This window comes from Pelobates fuscus, chromosome 2, assembly GCF_036172605.1.
Source record: "Pelobates fuscus isolate aPelFus1 chromosome 2, aPelFus1.pri, whole genome shotgun sequence".
NCBI lineage: Eukaryota > Metazoa > Chordata > Amphibia > Anura > Pelobatidae > Pelobates > Pelobates fuscus.
In genome coordinates, this window is record NC_086318.1 from 83,228,266 (window position 1) to 83,247,567 (window position 19,302).

Here is a 19,302-nt window from a genome sequence, read left to right on the forward strand (position 1 = left end):
GTAGGATAATATTATTATTATATTATTTAGATAGCGCCAGCAAATTCTTTAGCTCTGCACAATGCGTATATATAGCCAATAAAGAAAAAAAACAGTTTGGACCAAATTTCTTTGAATGTCAGATCACCTCAAGTTCAGTTTACTTATTGCACCCCGATAATACTGTATTAGGAAATGGTACAGTCCTGGATTACTGGGAATGGAACATTCACTGGAACTGCAAGTGTAAAAATGCAAACGCTTACTATAAGTCACTAACCAAAACAATTGCAGAAAAATGGCTCCTTTATCTAGTTAGGGTTTGTGATCTTTGCCTGGGCTGGAATTTCAAGTGATTTCCATGAGATAATCTACAACTCACAAGAACTATGCAGCAACATAATTTGTTTAGGGACCAGGGACTTAATTGAGTTTATGGCTTTATGTCTCGGATCAATGGCATTTTAATAGTAATTCCCCTGTAGACCATTAAATATGCTCTATGGCCATCCCTTGGTGGATGGACACATTTTCCCCTCCAAGTATAAGGGTAAATGTCAGAAGAATTTTAAACAAGCAATTTATGTGTTTTGTCTACCGTAATTGAAGTGCAGGGAACAACATAATACATGCTTCAGTTATTCACTAAATTCCAAATGACCCTGTACCGGATGGGCAACTCCATTCAGTGCAGGAAAAGACCAGTCGGACTGCAAAATCTGAAATTGTTCACAATATGTAACAATGTCTGGATTCTGTGGAGCAGGCCCCAAATGAGCCTGAATTTGGCCTGAATTTTATAATTTTTTTTTATATACTTTGAAAAATTTTGCAGCTGGCTAGCAAGTGGTGGCAATCTGACACAGAAGTTAACCCCGAAGGCTAAAAGGTTAAAACGCCTGAAGGCTTTTTAACTATTTTAACAAATAGTACTTCAAATTATCATACCCTTGCAGAAATGGAAGTGAATGATAATTTGCGAACATACATCCTCAGTCCCTTGTTAGTTTGAAATCTATTCCCCACCTCCTATAGAATGTAAGCTCGATTGAGCAGGGTCCTTTTCAAGTTCCTGTACGCTTATTTGTAATTGTCCTATTTATAGTTAAATCCCCCCTCTCATAATATTGTAAAGCGCTACGGAATCTGTTGGCGCTATATAAATGGCAATAATAATAATAAAATAATAATAATTCTTTAAACATATTCCGGATCCCATACTTTGTATAGGTTTGAGATACAAAAAGCACTGTTTTTAACCCCTTAAGGACACATGACATGTGTGACATGTCATGATTCCCTTTTATTCCAGAAGTTTGGTCCTTAAGGGGTTAAACAAGACAATGCATGTGGTCGATTGTTGCAAATCCAGGCAGGTGGACCGAATTCTGACTACAGTTAGCTTTATTAAATAAGAACATTTCCATTCCTATCGAAATGCAGATATTTTCACTGGATATTATCCATCTGGACAAAATGCGGTGTTTAGTGAATAACCCTTTTCTCACACTTGCTACTTGAGGTCAAAAACGTAAAAAATAAAGAATACCCCCTTATCTACTCCCCTGTTAAAGAGCAAACAGGGGAAATAAGGGATTAATGTTCAGGTAAGAATATATCCCAATAAATGCATTTGCTGGCAATGCCACCAGAACAATCTGTCAATTAAATATATCATGGTAGCTTTGTTATCCACACAATATGTGAATGATAAGTTGACTTCAGTGCCTGGAAACCCCTATTGAAGCTCAACTTTAAGACAATTAATCTCCTCAGGTCAAGAGATTAGGCAGCTCCTCTTATGTCATGACTGTTCTGGAAACAATCTATCATGAAGAGGTTATGGGCAAATTGGTCCAACTGGCATAGTATGAGGTCATCTAACCCTCACAGAGGTCATAAATTATTGGAAAATGGTTTCAGTCTTCTTCTTTGCTTGCTGACCTTCAGGGCAAGCGCTATCAGCAATTTGTCTGCCTGCTCTGTCTGAGAGTCAGAGAGGCGCAGATATGCTGGATTATCAGGCTCTGGGAGACATTTGTAAACAAAAGACAGTTACTTGTACAGCTCAGTAGTAGAACATAGCTCCAATACGGAGTATATAGCGGCGCTCCACAGCAATAATACTCACAGTAGTTTGTTTTTAAACTACAATAAATATGTTTAGAAATCATTATGTGTAAAAGGGATACATTGTTCTTTAAAATAATTTACACAAATAAAAATGACATTTTAGTTGTATACACTTTTAGTAAGTCACCTAGAATTTCTCAGAACAGCCCTGTCCCTGGCCAAACCTTTAAATTAAAGTGTCCCTATTTGCAATGTTGGGTACTATGGTAATACACAGGTCACTGAAGACTAGCTATGGTACAGAAGTAAAAGCAGGTACACAGAGTCCTTGTGAAAGCAGTAACATGCAGTATTCACAGTCCAGTGATAAGAAGTTTAGGATGCCTGCCTGAGCTCAGTGCGAGTTGCTTGTTAGGTATGGGCTTTACACGAGTGTTCTAAAAGAAGGCAAAAGGAAGAAGGGATTTAGATTTCACACAAAGTATAAATGGCACGATGATGAAAAAGCTGACAGCTTCCTGGAGATATTGGTGAATTAAGCAGAAAACGTGTGCAGTGAAATCAGGTTTCTGGTATCAAGTGGGTTTAATTTTGCCCGCTTGTTATTTAATTAGCTTCACTAGATAAAGTATGAGCAGAAGATTTTGGACGCAGTGATGATCTATATATGTATGTGGCAGTATATAAATATATATATATATATATTTAATACTGTATCTATATTACATTGATCATTCTACTTTATTAAATGACATCTGCCAGAAGTAGATCAACGTTTCAGTTCTCTAATGGAACTTTCGTCAGGATCCTGACGAAAGTTCCATTAGAGAACTGAAACGTTGATCTACTACTGGCAGATGCCTGAATAAAAGCTAAGTTTTTTTCACAATATATTTCTTTCAAGTCCTTGGAGTGCTATTGTTACTACATTTCAATATATATATATATATAAATCCACAGGCTTGTTTGCATTCCACCTTAAAAGTAATATATTTATCAGGTGCAATACCAGCGTTCTAGGAGTTAAAAAAAAAAATCTTCTTTATTCAATATAATCCATAACAGTCAACATTCCAGTTCCACACAACTGGAGCTTTCTTCAGGACAACATCCATAAATAAAATGTTGTACCATGAAACCTTTAAAAGACAGTAATATACAATGCCAAATGGCAAATCCGACCCTAAATATGTCACAGTGTTATAGCATTTGTATAATGATCATAATCTGTGTGGTCAGTTTGGGGAATGTAACTCTGACTCTATAGACCATCAATTTGTTATAAACATTTTATAATGCAGTTTATTGGCCTCATACATCCCACTAAATGGTTGCTGAAAATTTAAATGGCAACATCCTTCAGCGAGTACTCACTTTTGTCAAATGTAATGGACCATTCAAGATAATTGTCTTCCCTGGGGAAAAAGTCGCAGGGATCCAGCAGTTCTTTGGGACGGTATTCTAGCACTGTTTATGTTATGGTCACCCAGGAGTTGTTTGCTTGAAACAGCAAGTCAAATACTATGTGTCATAAAGTGATGTAGCCAAACATGTTTGAGAACAATGACCTTGATTTAATACTTTTGGATACGCTTTTCAAATGATCGAATATTTTTGGATAATCTTTCAAAATGTTATATTATAGAGCATATTTTAATTTTGTAATATTTTTATATATATATATATATATATATATATATATATATATATATATATATATATATATATATATATATATAATGTATTTTTTTATATTTTAATATGTTGAAAATTTATTTGAAAAGTTTATCCAAAAATATTAAATCATTTGGAAAGCTTATTCAGCAATATTAAATGAAGGCCTGTGTCAAGAGTAAAAATAGATAGATAGAAATAAAGATACAATTGCCATTTTATATACTGCTCTAGGAAGTTTCAGCATGAATTTAAAATTAGTTACTTTTTCTTGTGATTGTTAAAATCAATCTTAATATTTTATTGAAAGGAACCCTTCACTGCCCAAATACAAAATAGATTTTAAAAATCATTAGTTTGTAGATATACCCCAAATGAAAACGAGCATGGGGGATATGTCTAAAGTCAACTTGTAAAAGCTGCATTTATCTTGTCTGCAGCCTTTGCAAGCCCTCCCCTTATAACCCCGCCCAGACTTTCTGTGACTATCCAATCAAAGGCTTCCCAATGCAGCTCCATGAGAAGTCTTTGCAAGGCAGGTGCTCTGAGCAATTGCTGCCTCTTAAGTTTAGCTCCACTGAGATAGCCAAGCAAGGAAGTAAAATGACCTGTTGGCTGAATACCAGGGGGTGTAACCAGGTTAATATATAAAAGTGTAACTTTCTATTGAAATCTGCACTTTTTGTAAAATATATAAAAGGAAGGAACGCTCTTCACACATAATGCTTTTCAGCGAGATAAAGAGCTCTTGGGGTCTGCGAGGTCCCTTAGCTACATTGGGCTCCAGAGTAATGGCTGCCCATATACTGGGAGGTCGCACTTTCTCAGACTGCAATATCTCTCCTATCTCTTGATTGTGTATGTGATATGTCCCTACCCTGTCATTGAGTTCAGGAGGTCAGGATAAGATCACTGTCACACAGAAGTTAACGAAGTGCTATCATTAACACTTACTTCACACACATATCATAAATACACTGATACTTCCCATGCCCCTAAAGCTGCATGATCATCGATGTGTCTTCCTTAAATGTTTTTTCCTGTTTAAAAATAAAATAACTTATAACATAACATAAACTATTAACACTTACTAAGTTTTCAGTAGACAGTCAATGCAAGCCTAAATATCTTCAACATCTGCCAATGGGAATGACACAAAAAGTATTTAGCTTGATCCCCAAAATTATTATTTTCATAATCCACCATGGGTTTTATTTTCCAGTTTGCCTTAACGTTCTGCATTTAGGACATTTCAATTTGAAAGTTATTAATATTGGTTGTTTCAAAAAACAAGTAGTACTTATTAGTCTTATAAGAGAGGTGAGGGGGGTTCTTCTCCTCCTTTAATTTCCCCCATAAAACATGCCTCTTGTCCTTTTTAGTACTTACACAGGCAGCCATTAATTTGGGATTGGATGATGTTTACACTGTATTTTATATTTGACGTTGTCTAACGTTAGAATTTTTAGCACTGGCTAGATTACATTGGATCATATAGGAAAGCAGGAATTCATGGGGTCACATTGTATCACAGCATGACTGCAGGAGAGACATGTGTGGTATGATTATATATTGAAACATATGTATTGCATCTGTGAGGGGATGATACACCCCTGCATCACAGCTAAGAAGCTACAGGGACAATTTAATTATATTACTAGATGAACAGCATATCACTGGGGAGCAGAGCAACAACCTGCCAAGGGTGGAGGGGGTGTAATCATTTAATCATAGAGTTTTTACATTTAAAGATATATTTCTTTATAAACAGGAAATCATACATTGTATCCTTTTAGGAGTCATGGTACAACATTGGAAATGTTATGTTATCTCTAACCACATTTATTATATAAGATAAAAATGACAGTATTTCTAAACAACAGGCTGCAGATAAACAGGCAGCAGTAGAAATGGCATTGGTAACGTTAAAGGACCACTCTAGGCACCCAGACCACTTCAGCTTAATGAAGTGGTCTGGGTGCCAGGTCCAGCTAGGGTTAACCCTTTTTTTTTATAAACATAGCAGTTTCAGAGAAACTGCTATGTTTATACTGAGGGTTAATTCCCAGATTTTACTAGTAACATGACGTAAAGTCATGATTTTATTAAAGACACGGAGGCGAGTATTATGCATAACTCTTTCTTTATTTCCTCAGCAGCAAAGATAGAGGAATATAAATATTGTCAAAATGAAAGAAAAAACTGTTCAGGCATAACAGGCAGCCAATCACATAACAGAGGAAGTAGCTATATAAGTCCTGTGTCTCCCACAATCCCCCTCTTTCTTGCGAAAACCGAAGACCAGGTAAGATAACGATGTCCCACTTGATCCAAACATGAAACGGGAAACAATGCGAAAACTTCAAGCTAAAAAAGATAGAAAAATATGGTAATTTCCAAACTCAAAACTGTAGACTTACCAAACATAATCGTGAGGAGCCATACATAAAAAAACTGGATTCTGAAATAGAAAATATATAAAAATTAGGACCCAGCATAAAAACGTTCAAGATCATCCAAAACATGATAAAATTACATGATATAAATACACGAAATAAATACAGACCTAATTGAAAAACATACCTGAATAGCACCGAAGCATCTCCTTTCCCAAAATCCACACCAGGAGGGTGGGCGGGAATAATACTCGCCTCCGTGTCTTTAATAAAATCATGACTTTACGTCATGTTACTAGTAAAATCTGGGAATTTTATTAAAGACACGGAGGCTCATATTATGCAAGTTCAAAGCTGTGCCACTACTCGAGATGCGATGTGTTCAATTGGTCTGAAATAGAAATCTCGAAAGGTCGATTCTCTGGACCAGTCCGGCGCTCGCATAATGTCTTCTAGACGACATCCGACTGAGGATGCTTTCGAAGCCATCGCGCCCCGCACAGAATGAGGCGTAAAAACAGAGGTGTCTATACCTGCAGAAGATAGTAGCCAACGCACCCAACGTGCCAGAGTAGGTGTCGAAACTGGCCGGTGAGGTGACTTAAAAGATAAGAACAAATCATGTAGATCAGCGGATCGAAGGGAACGTGTAGCATCCAGATAAACTTTGACGCAATCCACTGGGCAGAGTGCCGGACAACCAGAAAACCTCGGGTAAGTAAACGACTTGGATGCAGATTTCGTCCTCCTGGATATGTCAAAAGTAACGCCTTCTGGGGTGAATGCAACGGCGTCCCAATCCAGGGCCCTGACGTCAGAGACCCTCTTGCAAGAGATCAAACAGAGTAACATCACCAGCTTGGATGACAAACGTTTTAAAGTCAATTCTTGGTTAGGGTACCATGATGAGAGGAACTGCAACATCACGTTGACATCCCAAAATGCAGAGAAACGAGGCCGAGGAGGACGGGCAAGGCGAATACCCTTGAGAAGGCGACATACAAAAGGATGTCTGCCGACAGGGGAACCATCCAAACCCTTGTGTCCGGCCGAAATAGCCGAGCGGGATAGGTTGATCGTGCGGTACGCCTTGCCCGAGTCAAACAGGAACGTGAGGAACTCCAGGATCAAATGTAGAGGGGCAGATACGGGATCCACTGCCCGTTCCATGCACCAACCAGACCACGATCTCCATGAAGTTCGATAAGCTGTTCGTGTGCCTGGGGCCCAGGCGTTATCGAGGAGCAGGAGAGTTGTCTGCGGAACGTCTGAGACAACCCAAGGTCCCCTGAAAGGAACCATGCTATCAGGGGCAACTGGTGTTGTATCACCAGGTCGTGTGAGTTCCCATCCGGATCCAGAAGGAGGTCCTGGAAGACTGGTATCAACCGAGGGAAATCTATTGACAACTCCATCAAGCGAGGGAACCATGGTCGAGATCTCCAGAGAGGGGTGACCAACGCCACACGACAGTCGTGGCGAACCAGTTTCGAGATCGTGCGTGCGATCATGTTGAACGGGGGAAAGGCGTACAGGTGACCCTGCGGCCAGTCTTGGAGAAAGGCATCTGTCGCCACCGCCGCCGGGTCCGGCCTCCAACTGTAGAACTTCGGCAGTTGAGTGTTCAGCCGAGATGCGAACAGATCCATCTGGAATTTTCCCCACAACATGTCCAGGCCCTGGAACACTGAAGCGTGTAAATGCCAGTCGCCAGAGTCTCTTAAGTGTCTGGAATTCCAATCCGCTCCCGACTTGTCCAGACCCGGAATGTGTTCCGCCGTCGTTGTTGTAGAGGCAGAACTGCCAGAAATCTTTCGCTAGAATCGCCAACATTTTGGACTTCGTGCCGCCCAGGTGATTTATGTAACGGACCGCCGACACGTTGTCCATCTTGAGCAGAACGCAGCAATTCGCCCGCCCTGGGGTAAGGCTGCGGATCGCGAATGCCCCTGCCAGAAGTTCCAAGCAGTTGATGTGTAACGACTTCTCCACGTCGGACCATCTGCCTCCTGTGGAAACGTCTCCACAACGAGCGCCCCAGCCGTGCAAGCTGGCATCGGACTCTATCACTACGTCCGGGACGGAGCCGAAAATGGCCCTCCCGTTCCACGCCTCCATGTGTGCCAACCACCATTCTAACTCGTCTCTGGACTCCGCGTCCAAGCGTATCCGGGATTCGTAGGAGTGGCCCAGTCGAAGGTGTGAACCTTTGAGCCGTTGGAGGGCTCTGTAATGTAGTGGGCCCGGGAAGATCGCCTGAATAGAGGCTGCGAGGAGGCCAATAATTCTCGCCAATTGTCTTACTGACAAGTCCGAGACCCGAAGAGCCCTCCGGATTTCCTTCCGAATGGCATTCATCTTGGAATCCGGTAGAAATAAAAACTGTTGGACGGAATCCACTTTGAAGCCCAGGAATTCTATCGACTGGGCGGGGGTCAGGACCGATTTGTCCCAATTGATCAGAAATCCCAAACCTTGTAAAAGGTCGGTCGTCCATTCTAAGTGTAGTAGGAGGTCCGCCCTTAACTGGGACAAGATCAGAATGTCGTCCAGGTAAATAATGAGGCGGACCCCTCGGGTTCGGAGGAATGCCACCACCGGCTTCAAGAGCTTGGTGAAGCACCAAGGAGCCGAAGAGAGACCGAAAGGCAGGCAGGTGAAGCGCCATCGTCGGCCATGCCAAGTGAAATGCAGATAGTCCCTGCAGTCTGCAGCAATGGGAACAGTGAAGTAAGCGTCCTTCAGGTCCAGTTTGGCCAGCCAGTCCGACTGGCGTGGAAGGTCTCTGAGGCAGTGTATGCCTTCCATCTGGAAATGTTGGTAACGCAGGAAAGCATTGAGAGGGCGAAGATTTATCACGGGGCGAACTCCGCCCCCTTTCTTTGGTACTAGGAACAAGTTGCTCGTAAAGCCTCTTGCGGCGAACGGCAGTTCCTCTATTGCGCCCTTGGACAACATTTCCACGACTTCCGCGGAAATCATCTCGTCCTGATCTGGTGGAAGAGACAGTTCCCTGGGGGGACAAAACTGGAAGGCATAGAAACGAACTCTAGGCGATATCCCCTTACACACTGTAGTACCTAAGCATCTGATGTCAGTGCCACCCACCTGTGATAAAACAAGGCTAACCTCCCCGCTACCTGAACCTGAGCGGGAGGGGTACTCACCGTAAGGACGTCTGTTTGGAGCGCCACTGCGGGGGTATCTGGAGCCCCAAGCTCTGCCTCTGGCTGGGAAGAAGGTGGGTGCTCTCGGGTCTTGGAAGCCTCGTGACGGAAAAAAGGAACCTCTGGGTGCTCGGAACGAGCCTCTGTAACCGCGGCCAGGCGGACGGTTCCTGCTACGCCCGGCCCCTCCAAAAACCTTGGGCGCGAACATGCGCTTCATGTTCGCTTGCGCCTTATCAATTGCGGTAAAGGTCTTCACATAGGAGCCCATGTCTTTGACAAAGGAGGAGCCGAACAGTAAGCCCTCCTCAGTCGGGTCAGGTTCTGTCACCGTCATAGCGGCCAGCTTAGGGTCGATCTTTAGGAGGATCGCCTTACGCCTCTCGGAGGACATAGCTGTATTAGCATTGCCCAGCAGGCATATAGCCCGCTGGACCCATCCAATGGCCACATCCATATCCAAAACTGAGTCTCCAGATTTGGCAGCTTCGAGAAGCTCGTATAACTTCGATAGGGGCCCCAGAGTATCCAGGATCTTGTCCTGGCACCCATTCAGGGAGTGGTCAAGGCCTTTCTTGGGCTTCCAGCCCGACTTATTGAGGAATTGGGCAATTTGGGGATCAATATCCGGGGTTCTGCCGGCTGCGCCGGGGAGGGAAGGCCTCGGGCATTCGGCGCGCAGTTTATTGCGGCCTTCTTTAGAGAGCGGGGTGCGAATACGCTTAGCCACGTACTGGGCAATATGGTCTGGGGGAACCCACTCAGCGGACCTGGGGTGCCGCAGGTCGTCAGGGTCGAACAGGGGGTTACCCTGCGGGTCAAGAATCGCCTTGGTATCCCCAGAGGCGTCTAATAAGTGGCCACTGGCCTTGGCGGAGGAGCCCGAGGGGGTCACGCCCGTAAGGGGCAAATCCTCGCCAGAATCACCTTCATCAAAGGAGTCATATCCCATATGGTCGGACTCATCCTCCACACTCCGGTCGGTATCCGACCCATCATCTAGGGCTCTAGCCCTTTTCCATAGTCTAGCCTTTTTAGCCCGGCCAGGGGCTCTTTTGCGCGTGGGGTGCGCGCTATCAGTGACCGCTTCCAGCGTGTCATTCATGGCAGGTAGCACCTGCATCGAGGAATGGGAGCCGACATTTTTGGATTTGGCCTTAGCCTTACGTGCCCCAGGCACTGTCTGGGCAGGGGAAGGGGACCCCCCACCCTGGGTAGCTGGGGTGGTTACTGCAGGTAAAACCATCGAGTGCAGGGAGTGGGTAAATGAGGAGGAGACAGCCCCCATGGCTGAGGCAATAGCCTTCTGCAGGGAGGAAGCCATAGTGGCTTCAAGCAATGCTTGAAATTCCTGAGAGGCCATAGCACTCTCAGTAGTCTCCATGGTAAAGTCCCCAGAGGGATCTGCAGGCCCATCATCCCTATCCTGCATGATGCAATAATTTGCAAGCTGTAAACTAACGAAATAGGGCAGGAGAGAACTAAAAGGGTTGAGTAACCCACAGAGAAGAACAGTAAGAAAAATTCAGACCGTTAGTGTGCCCGGGAGGGATCGAGGCGACCGACTGCACGGCAATAGGAGGCAGACCGCATGGAGGTCCGTCCAAAATGGCCGCCGCACGCGAGGGAAGTGCTCGCGGCCGTGCACCCGTCGGGGGAAGGGGCGCGTGCACTCTGCCCGCGCGGGAAGTCCGTGAGCGGGCAGGGAAGTGCACGTAGCCGCGGTCGTGAAGAAAGGACCGGCCGCGGCACCAATCACTGTCTGCACCCGCGAGAGGGAGCAAGGGAAAGGCAGGGAGAAAAAACCTCCTGGTAAAGGGGAAAAACCCTCAGGGATCCCCAAGGCACACTAAGCGGAGCACAACGAATAAAACGATGCATATACAATTAAAACAAAGGATGCATCAATAAAACAACACCAAAGTAAATTAGTAAATAGCAATAATAACAAGAAATACCACAATCAAAATGCCACAAGTAAGAGAGCTAAACATGGATACTTAGCTGTCTGAGGAAGCAGCAAAGAAAGAGGGGGATTGTGGGAGACACAGGACTTATATAGCTACTTCCTCTGTTATGTGATTGGCTGCCTGTTATGCCTGAACAGTTTTTTCTTTCATTTTGACAATATTTATATTCCTCTATCTTTGCTGCTGAGGAAATAAAGAAAGAGTTATGCATAATATGAGCCTCCGTGTCTTTAATAAAATCCAGCCTCCAGAGCCTCTAGTGGCTGTCTCATTGACAGCCGCTAGAGGCGCTTGCGTGCTTCTCACTGTGAAAATCACAGTGAGAAGACGCCAGCGTCCATAGGAAAGCATTGTAAATGCTTTCCTATGCGACCGGCTGAATGCGCGCACGGCTCCTGCCGCGCATGCGCATTCAGCCGATGATGTCGTGAGGAAGGAGGAGAGGAGGAGGAAAGCTCCCCACCCAGCGCTGGAGAAAGGTAAGTGTTTAACCCCTTCCTCTCTCCAGAGCCCGGCGGGAGGGGGTCTCTGAGGGTGGGGGCACCCTCAGGGCACTATAGTGCCAGGAAAACGAGTATGTTTTCCTGGCACTATAGTGGTCCTTTAAGTAATTTCTAAATGTATTCAATCTATTATATTCCACTAGAATGCAGGCTCGTTTGAGCAGGGTCCTCAACACCCATTGTTCCTGTGCGCCCAACTAGTTTTGTTGCAAATATATGTCTGTTAGTGCACCTATTATACAGCGCTGCGGAATATGTGGGCACATATTAAATAATAATAATAATTTTATATATATATATATATATATAAATATATATAATATATATATATATATATATATATATGTAAGCTTTTACAAGAGCTTGCATGCAGTTCACATTAAGTCCCATTCTTAAAAATAAAATGTGGGTTTGCATAATAAAAAGGGAACTATAAAAAAAAAAAAAAATTACTACATTTGGAATCTTAAGCAGATGTGGAAAAAGTAGGTACAATAGCTGACAACAAACACAACACTAACTGATCTATACGCTATGTGCACTATGGATGTCTGTTGGTTGTCATCCAATATTTAAAATTCAATTAATACATTTAAATATAGGTTGGTGTACAAAAAAAGCCAAATAGTTAAAGGGACACCACAGTCACCAGAACAACTACAGCTTATTGAATTTGTTCTGGTGAGTAGAATTATTACCTTCAGGCTTTTTGCTGTAAACACTGTCTTTTCAGAGAAAATGCAGTGTTTACATTACAGCCTAGTGATAACTTCAGATGGCTGCTAGAGCTGCTTCCTGATGTCAGCAGACAGCTCTTTTTCTGAGGCAAACAGCATACAGAGCTACAGCTTCAGGCTTGAATACAAGTAAGATTTTGCTATATATATATGTAGGCATGAGGGGCCCAAGGGGCTAGATGGTGGTGTTAACACTATAGGGTCAGGAATACATGTTTGTGTTCCTGACCATATAGTGTTCCTTTAAGAGATTTAATGGATGCCGTGTTTGTAGTCTATCGTCATATTCTTTTAATTTTTTTTATTTCCACAAACGTTCACAAATTAATTTCCTCAATGTAAAAGATTTCAAGGTTAATTTATTTTTTATAGCAGTTCATTTCTTCAATTTGCCATTTACTGTAAGAACGGTGAATTCCAGTTAAATCGAACAAGTTACTTTCTGTGAATTCTGACCGTTTTCAGCTTTACAATCAGAGCTTAGAGAATTCTTTCCATATCTCATGTCATCAAGAAACTGCAAAATCCTTTATCCGTGGATCTGCCTTGCTTCATTCCTTACATACAGACAGCTATAAATCTGCAGCGACCTCTCTCAACATGAAATATGACTCACCGTTTTCCTCCCATCTTTTTGATGTGCCGTGTTTCTTAGTATGTCCAACTGATTGATAGAGCTTAGATCACTGAGAGTGCCAGAGGTGAACTCTGACCTGAGGCCCAGAGAGTCAGAAAAAATCTCAGCTACATCACGCAATGCACCCATTACTGAAATAACTTAATAGGAAAATGGTTCCATCGATAAATATTTTCTAAGATGTTCCAAGGGGTGAGTGATTTTTAGGTGACAGTGAGCGTGACAGCCACCTTTGGCTTGATATTTTTATTGTTATTTTTTTTTTTTTTTTTAATGGTGTTGGCCACTAACTAGCATAAGTGTTATTTGTGTGGGGCACCAAGAGACCACACAGCGTGTATCACCTTGTGGAAATAGATACAGATCTGTGTTCCTCCCTGCCCAGGCCAGCCATTACTGAGAGATAGATAGATAGATAGATAGAGAGAGAGAGAGAGAGAGAGAGAGCGAAAGACAGAGAGAGAAAGAGTGTGTGTGTGTGTGTGTGTGTGTGTGTGTGTGTTTTTACCTTTATAATGTAGCCGGATGATGGAGTAACTATTGAAATGTTAAATAATTATGTTTCAACAGTCTGCCTATACGCTAGCGTGAATTTACTAGTAGAAGTGATATCTATATTTGAAGCTGCATAAAATAGATCTCAACTTGGTGGCATAGACCCCATCACTCTTTGACTGGAAGCCTTTTGATTGAAACTGGTTTGGTGTGTATTTCAATGCAATATCCAGCTCAGCTCCATATTCCTCTATGAGGTTTGACTGACTCAGAACGTTGCATGAAGCTAGCTGAGTTCCAATTCTCTGTCTGGGTGTATGACTCTCATAGCAGTGTATGTATGCATGCATCACATTCATTTTAATTTTAATATCTAGCACAGTTCTATCTCCCTGCTTGGTTTAGTTTACATAGATGACTTATGATCAAATTTACCATCCTCACTCATTGATGTCAATACCTGCAATAAAGAACATTTGCATCTGAGGAGTTTATTAAAGGAACACTATAGCATCAGGAATACAAGCATGGATATGTCCTAGTCCATATTTACATTCATCCTCCCACATCCCTTAACCTGTAAAAATAAAGAAAAGGAGTGTTGCTTACCTTTTTCCTAACACAAGACTCACGTGGTGTTGCTACACACTGCTCCTCCGTGACATTATCCTGGAAGCGTTACTTTCTCGATGACTGTCTAATCTAGTGCTCTTCACAAGATGCACGTATGCCTGTCCAATCAAATGCTTCTCATAGGGAAGCATTAAATCCAATGTTTTCTATGAGCTCCATTTGATGACATTCAATGTCCTCAAACATTACATGACTGGATGAAACATTTGTTGCAGAAGAAGCACCTCTAGTGGCTGTCTGGAAGCCTCTACTAAACTTTAATGGTTTACATCGCAGTGTCAAAACTAAAGGGCCACTGCACCCAGACCACTTCAATGATAACTTAATATTTACAGGGATATTCAGTAAGCTGGAAATTGTGGAGAACTCACAGTCACAAGGAATTACACAAGTTGGGTCAAAACAGTCATACTGGAAACCAAAAAGCTAAACATTTATTTTTCCAAAAATGTTTTCCTTAGAGGAACACTATAATCACCAGAGCCACTACAGCTTAATGTAGTGGTTCTGGTGGCTATACCATGTCCCTGCAATTATTTTAATGTAAACACTGCCTTTTCAGAGGGCCACTAGAGGTACTTCCTCCTCCAGTGCTGCACTGTGTGCAGCACCAATGTTCAGCATCTCCACTCCACATCTCCATTGATTCGCTGAACGCTTCCCATAGAGATGCATTCATTCAATGCTTCTCTATGAAGAGATGCCGATTGGCACAGCGCAGTGTTTTGCTGTGCATGCTCAATAGCCTCCTAATGCTGTTAAGATCATCAAGATTGATGATCTCAGCCATGGATTAGGGACAAGCTGCAGAGAGACCAGACCGGTGATGGTCTAAAAGTACGTAAACTCATATTTTAGCTCTACAGAGAGCGGGGTCAAACATGTTAACAACTATTCAGGCACTATAGTGTTAGGCATACATGTTTGTATTCCTGACACTATAGTGTTCTTTAAGCTATTTTGGTTTTAATTCCCTTGTGAATTTACCAACAGCAAGTCTATTATTAACATATTTATTTTACACCAATCATTGTGTTTTCAAGTTAAAAAGACTGACACCAAAATCAGGAATACAACCCCAAATTCATGCCAAAATAGCTAAACTTAAAACTGAATTGCCTTGGAGATTTTTTTTCTAACTCAGCTAGATTGGCCTAAAACAGGTTTATAATTCACTTTAAATTGCCAGGAATTCTTACTTTAGAGGATAACTCTTGTAGTTTCTTTGAATGAAAACATTTTTTCACACATTAGAGTTACTAATGGTCTGAATAAGCATCAGTGGAGTTTGGACAGCAGAGCTCTTGCCGTAACACAAAAATGCAAAGAATCTCCATAAACTCTATTAAAAACAATTCTCAGAATATAATGAGATACAGTACACATATTCTGTGCATCTTTTGTGCTGCCCCCCAGTGGCAGGCATGACATTTACATCAGCTATCAAATGGTGTGCCAATACCATTGACAATTGTTTTTCATTTTGGGGTTTAAGCATTATAGTATAGTACTGAAGTATATGTCAACAGTGGAAATTTGGAAGACATGTAAGGCACTTTTAAAGGCAGATCCAGAGCTGCATCTTGGGAGAGTCACAGTGTGTGATAATTGTGTCTCAATAGATAAAAAAAAAGTTGTTTAAAAAGCAGTCATTTTTTTCATTTAGCGTACATTACAATATTAAAATATATGACAGTGCCTCCGCAAAAGCACTGATCACTTCCTAAAATACGGGGCCCCCTGATGGACGTTATGGCTCTCAGACTTCTGGCTTCCACATATTGGTGGAATAGTTCCTGGTGGTGTAGGCCTCTTACCGTTGACCCAGACAGAACTAACTACTCTCTTCCCTATTTATTTTTCTTCCTCCTTCTCCTCTACATAATTTTGGTGGGTTTCCTGGTTGTGAGGCTGATGTTTTCCCCTTTCCGGGTATCTTTTCTCTCAACTTCCTAAACGTCTAGCTCTCTCCAGTTTTTGTGATGTACCAAAAATTGCTATACAAAACTTCAATAAAGAAATGTGTTAATTAAAATACACACACACACACACACACACACATATATATATAACAGTATGTAACAGTGTCACTTTTGCATAGACTGTATTACCGACTTCACATTCTATGAAACTACATCCCAGGCTCCACACAAACTAACACTCAATAAAAATATCCCACTGGTTTAATAGGCACTGATGTCCCACACAAGCACACCACCTGCATTCACACACACAAACACTGATGCACAGATGTAATCCTGTGGTGAAAATTGATCAAATACGAACACCTTTTTTTAAAACTTCACTAAGAGAAGACTTACTAATCGGTGAGTTATGGAGAGTTGTAGGACGGCTGTCTATTCAGCAGAGTGACTGTTTAGTGAATAGATAACAGGGTTGCTATGATATTTTGTAACCTGGAAACACAAGAAAAAGAATATGGAAAAATAACAATTGTAATATATAATAAACATATAGGATAAAATAAATTATTAATACATAGTATTAAATCTAAAAAAGAAAATTAAATAAAACACTAACTTCCAGTTCTAGTATGGCCCTGCATTAGACAGTTACAGTAATTCCTGGGAGGTTTTTATTAACCATCTGTTTAGTGTTATTTGGCTGCTATTAACTCTTTCGGTATCTACCCATATTGTAATTTTTCCCCTAATCCTTTCTGGTTAAGAAGATGGGAGTTTTTATTCGTGCTGGCTCTAACTAAAGCAGTGGCGCAGAGCCAAGCAGGCAATATGAACTTTTATTCCTCTGCATTCCTCAATCTCCACCTGTTCTTGCTTTGTTGACGATGAGAAGAAAAGAGACTGAGACCCAGCTATAATGCTAGGAGAGTGCAGAGAGGCTATTTCAGAATGCTAATTTCTTGGCCTCAGTTGGAAGATACCACTGCTTCTTATGTGGTGTCCTTCAAGTGAGTATATGATAACTTAGAAAATACGACTTGGAAATGAGTGACTGCATTGGTTGTCCACATTTGGGGATGTTTATTATAACATTCTGTGCTTAAAAAAGTTTAATTAAACTGGGGCAATCCCCATGGAAACAAGTGGAACCAGACGGCACATTGAATTGTTGTTTTTTACAACTTTTAAAAACAGAAAACGGTGATAATTCTCCCCCGCCCATGGTTGCTATTGATAATGGACATCTAACCCCAAATAGTGGATGAAATTAAGATTTAATTATGCATTCAATTAAAAAAAAACACTAATACTGGCAGGCCAGGGTGAGCCCTAACCCTCATGTTCCCTAGTGGTTCTGCCACTGGGTACTTTGAATATCCGTCTGTGTAAATAATAAGTGTTTGCCTTTTCCTTTCAGAGTCTGACCTTCAGATCTGTGATAACAAGGCATCTACCTGCTGTACCCATAAAATGGAAGAAAGCTATCAGGCCGCAGTGAAGAGAGAGCTGGCCCATAACATCCAAGCTCTGAACTTCGAACTCAAATACATGATTGATGCACACATATCTGCTTTCCAAGGTAAGAGGTCATATTCTGATAGATATAGGTGTCACTTGCAATATTTTCCTGGAGCCATGTGTCTGACTGAGTAAGGAATCCCTCTCAATCTTTCCTAAACACAGAGTTCTAGTATGCAGCAACATGATATCATGGTCCTTTGCTAAACTACAAGTGGATGTCTGAAGGCTTTCTGTCACTTATCATCAGCAATGTTGCTCTATTTGTCAAAGGTTGGCAGAAACATTGCAAAATAGGATGCCCTGGAGATCAAACCAGCCAGAAGAATAAAGAGTAATCCCCTTTATACCAACAACAGCCTAGTACAGTAATAGCAAACTTATGGCAAGGGTCCTAAAACCTTTAACTAGTGACTTGTTTGTTACATGGTTTTATGCTATAGTGCTGGTATGATATTGTGCTTTATCTTTAATTCAATGAAAAGCACCATTTAACATTTTTATTCGTCTTTTATTTTTAAGTGTTAATAAATAATATATTTTCACATATTGTTTGTGTGTTCTTCCATAATTTACACTCCCTACAGTGAAGTGACTGACACCTTTACTGGTAGTTGACCACCGCATATAGATTGGTTGTCTAAGATTTCGAGGGACAACAAGGACGTATTCTCAATCAGTGTAGCACGAACACATCATTAGATGCGCTCAAGCTGTGCAGAGAGACCTCCGGCCACTGAATCCATGCCAGAGGTTTCATCACAGTCTGCCCATATGTAGCACCTGAGTGGGGTTCATCAGAACAGCTGTTAGGCTCTGACCCACAACTTTTTCAGGTAACCTTTCCTTTTTTGGACAGATGGATCTCTTTCCTGGGAACATCAGCCCCTTTATCCCACCACCTCTTGCCTGCCCAACTTTCCATGATATATATTTATATATATATATATGGGAGTTATGGTATCAGTTGTACATTGTATAGAGGACAGCTATTTCTGTTCTGAGAAATCAGCCTGTATTTTCCATATTGAATTCTGCTTTTCCAAGCACACAGGAGGTAAACATCCCATGTAGAGCACACACCATTACTGTGATCTGCTTCACTGTGTGCAGAATACTGACAGAAGACAGGCCTGTACGCAAACCTTTTAGGACCCAGCCTTCTTTGAAGTTTTCACTTAATATAACATATTAAGGGGTGATATAATTATATCTTTCCCCAGAAAATCAAATGAAACTTAAAACGTAGCAAAACGTGGCACAAAATCTGAAAGCCAGATGAGTAGTCCAGTGAATAATTAAAACCAGTGCCAAAAACATGAGCATGCAAAAATATTTTTAATCTCAAGGGATGATATTTATCAAAATATATTTAATGTCAAGGTATGGTATTTATCAAAATATATTTGATGTCAAGGTATGGTATTTATCAAAATATATTTGATGTCAAGGGATGATATTTATCAAACTGTTGTGATCTGTAAAGTAGTGCAACATTTTAATAGTGGGCAATCACCATGGAAACCAATGGAATCAACAGTATTTTTTTTATTGGCATTGTACCATTCTTTTAGAATCCAGCACACCATTCTGAT

The 19,302-nt window shown here is 41.6% G+C and overlaps 1 protein-coding gene across 2 annotated transcripts in view; it reads left to right on the forward strand.

Annotated features, from left to right (window-relative positions):
• LOC134586651 (glypican-5-like) overlaps positions 1–19,302 on the forward strand; it is a 300,389-nt gene that overhangs the window by 18,478 nt on the left and 262,609 nt on the right. For both annotated transcript variants that reach the window (XM_063442343.1, XM_063442344.1), the window contains exon 2: positions 17,607–17,768. In XM_063442343.1, the coding sequence (XP_063298413.1) occupies positions 17,607–17,768 (162 nt within the window). The remainder of the gene's footprint in view (positions 1–17,606; positions 17,769–19,302) is intronic.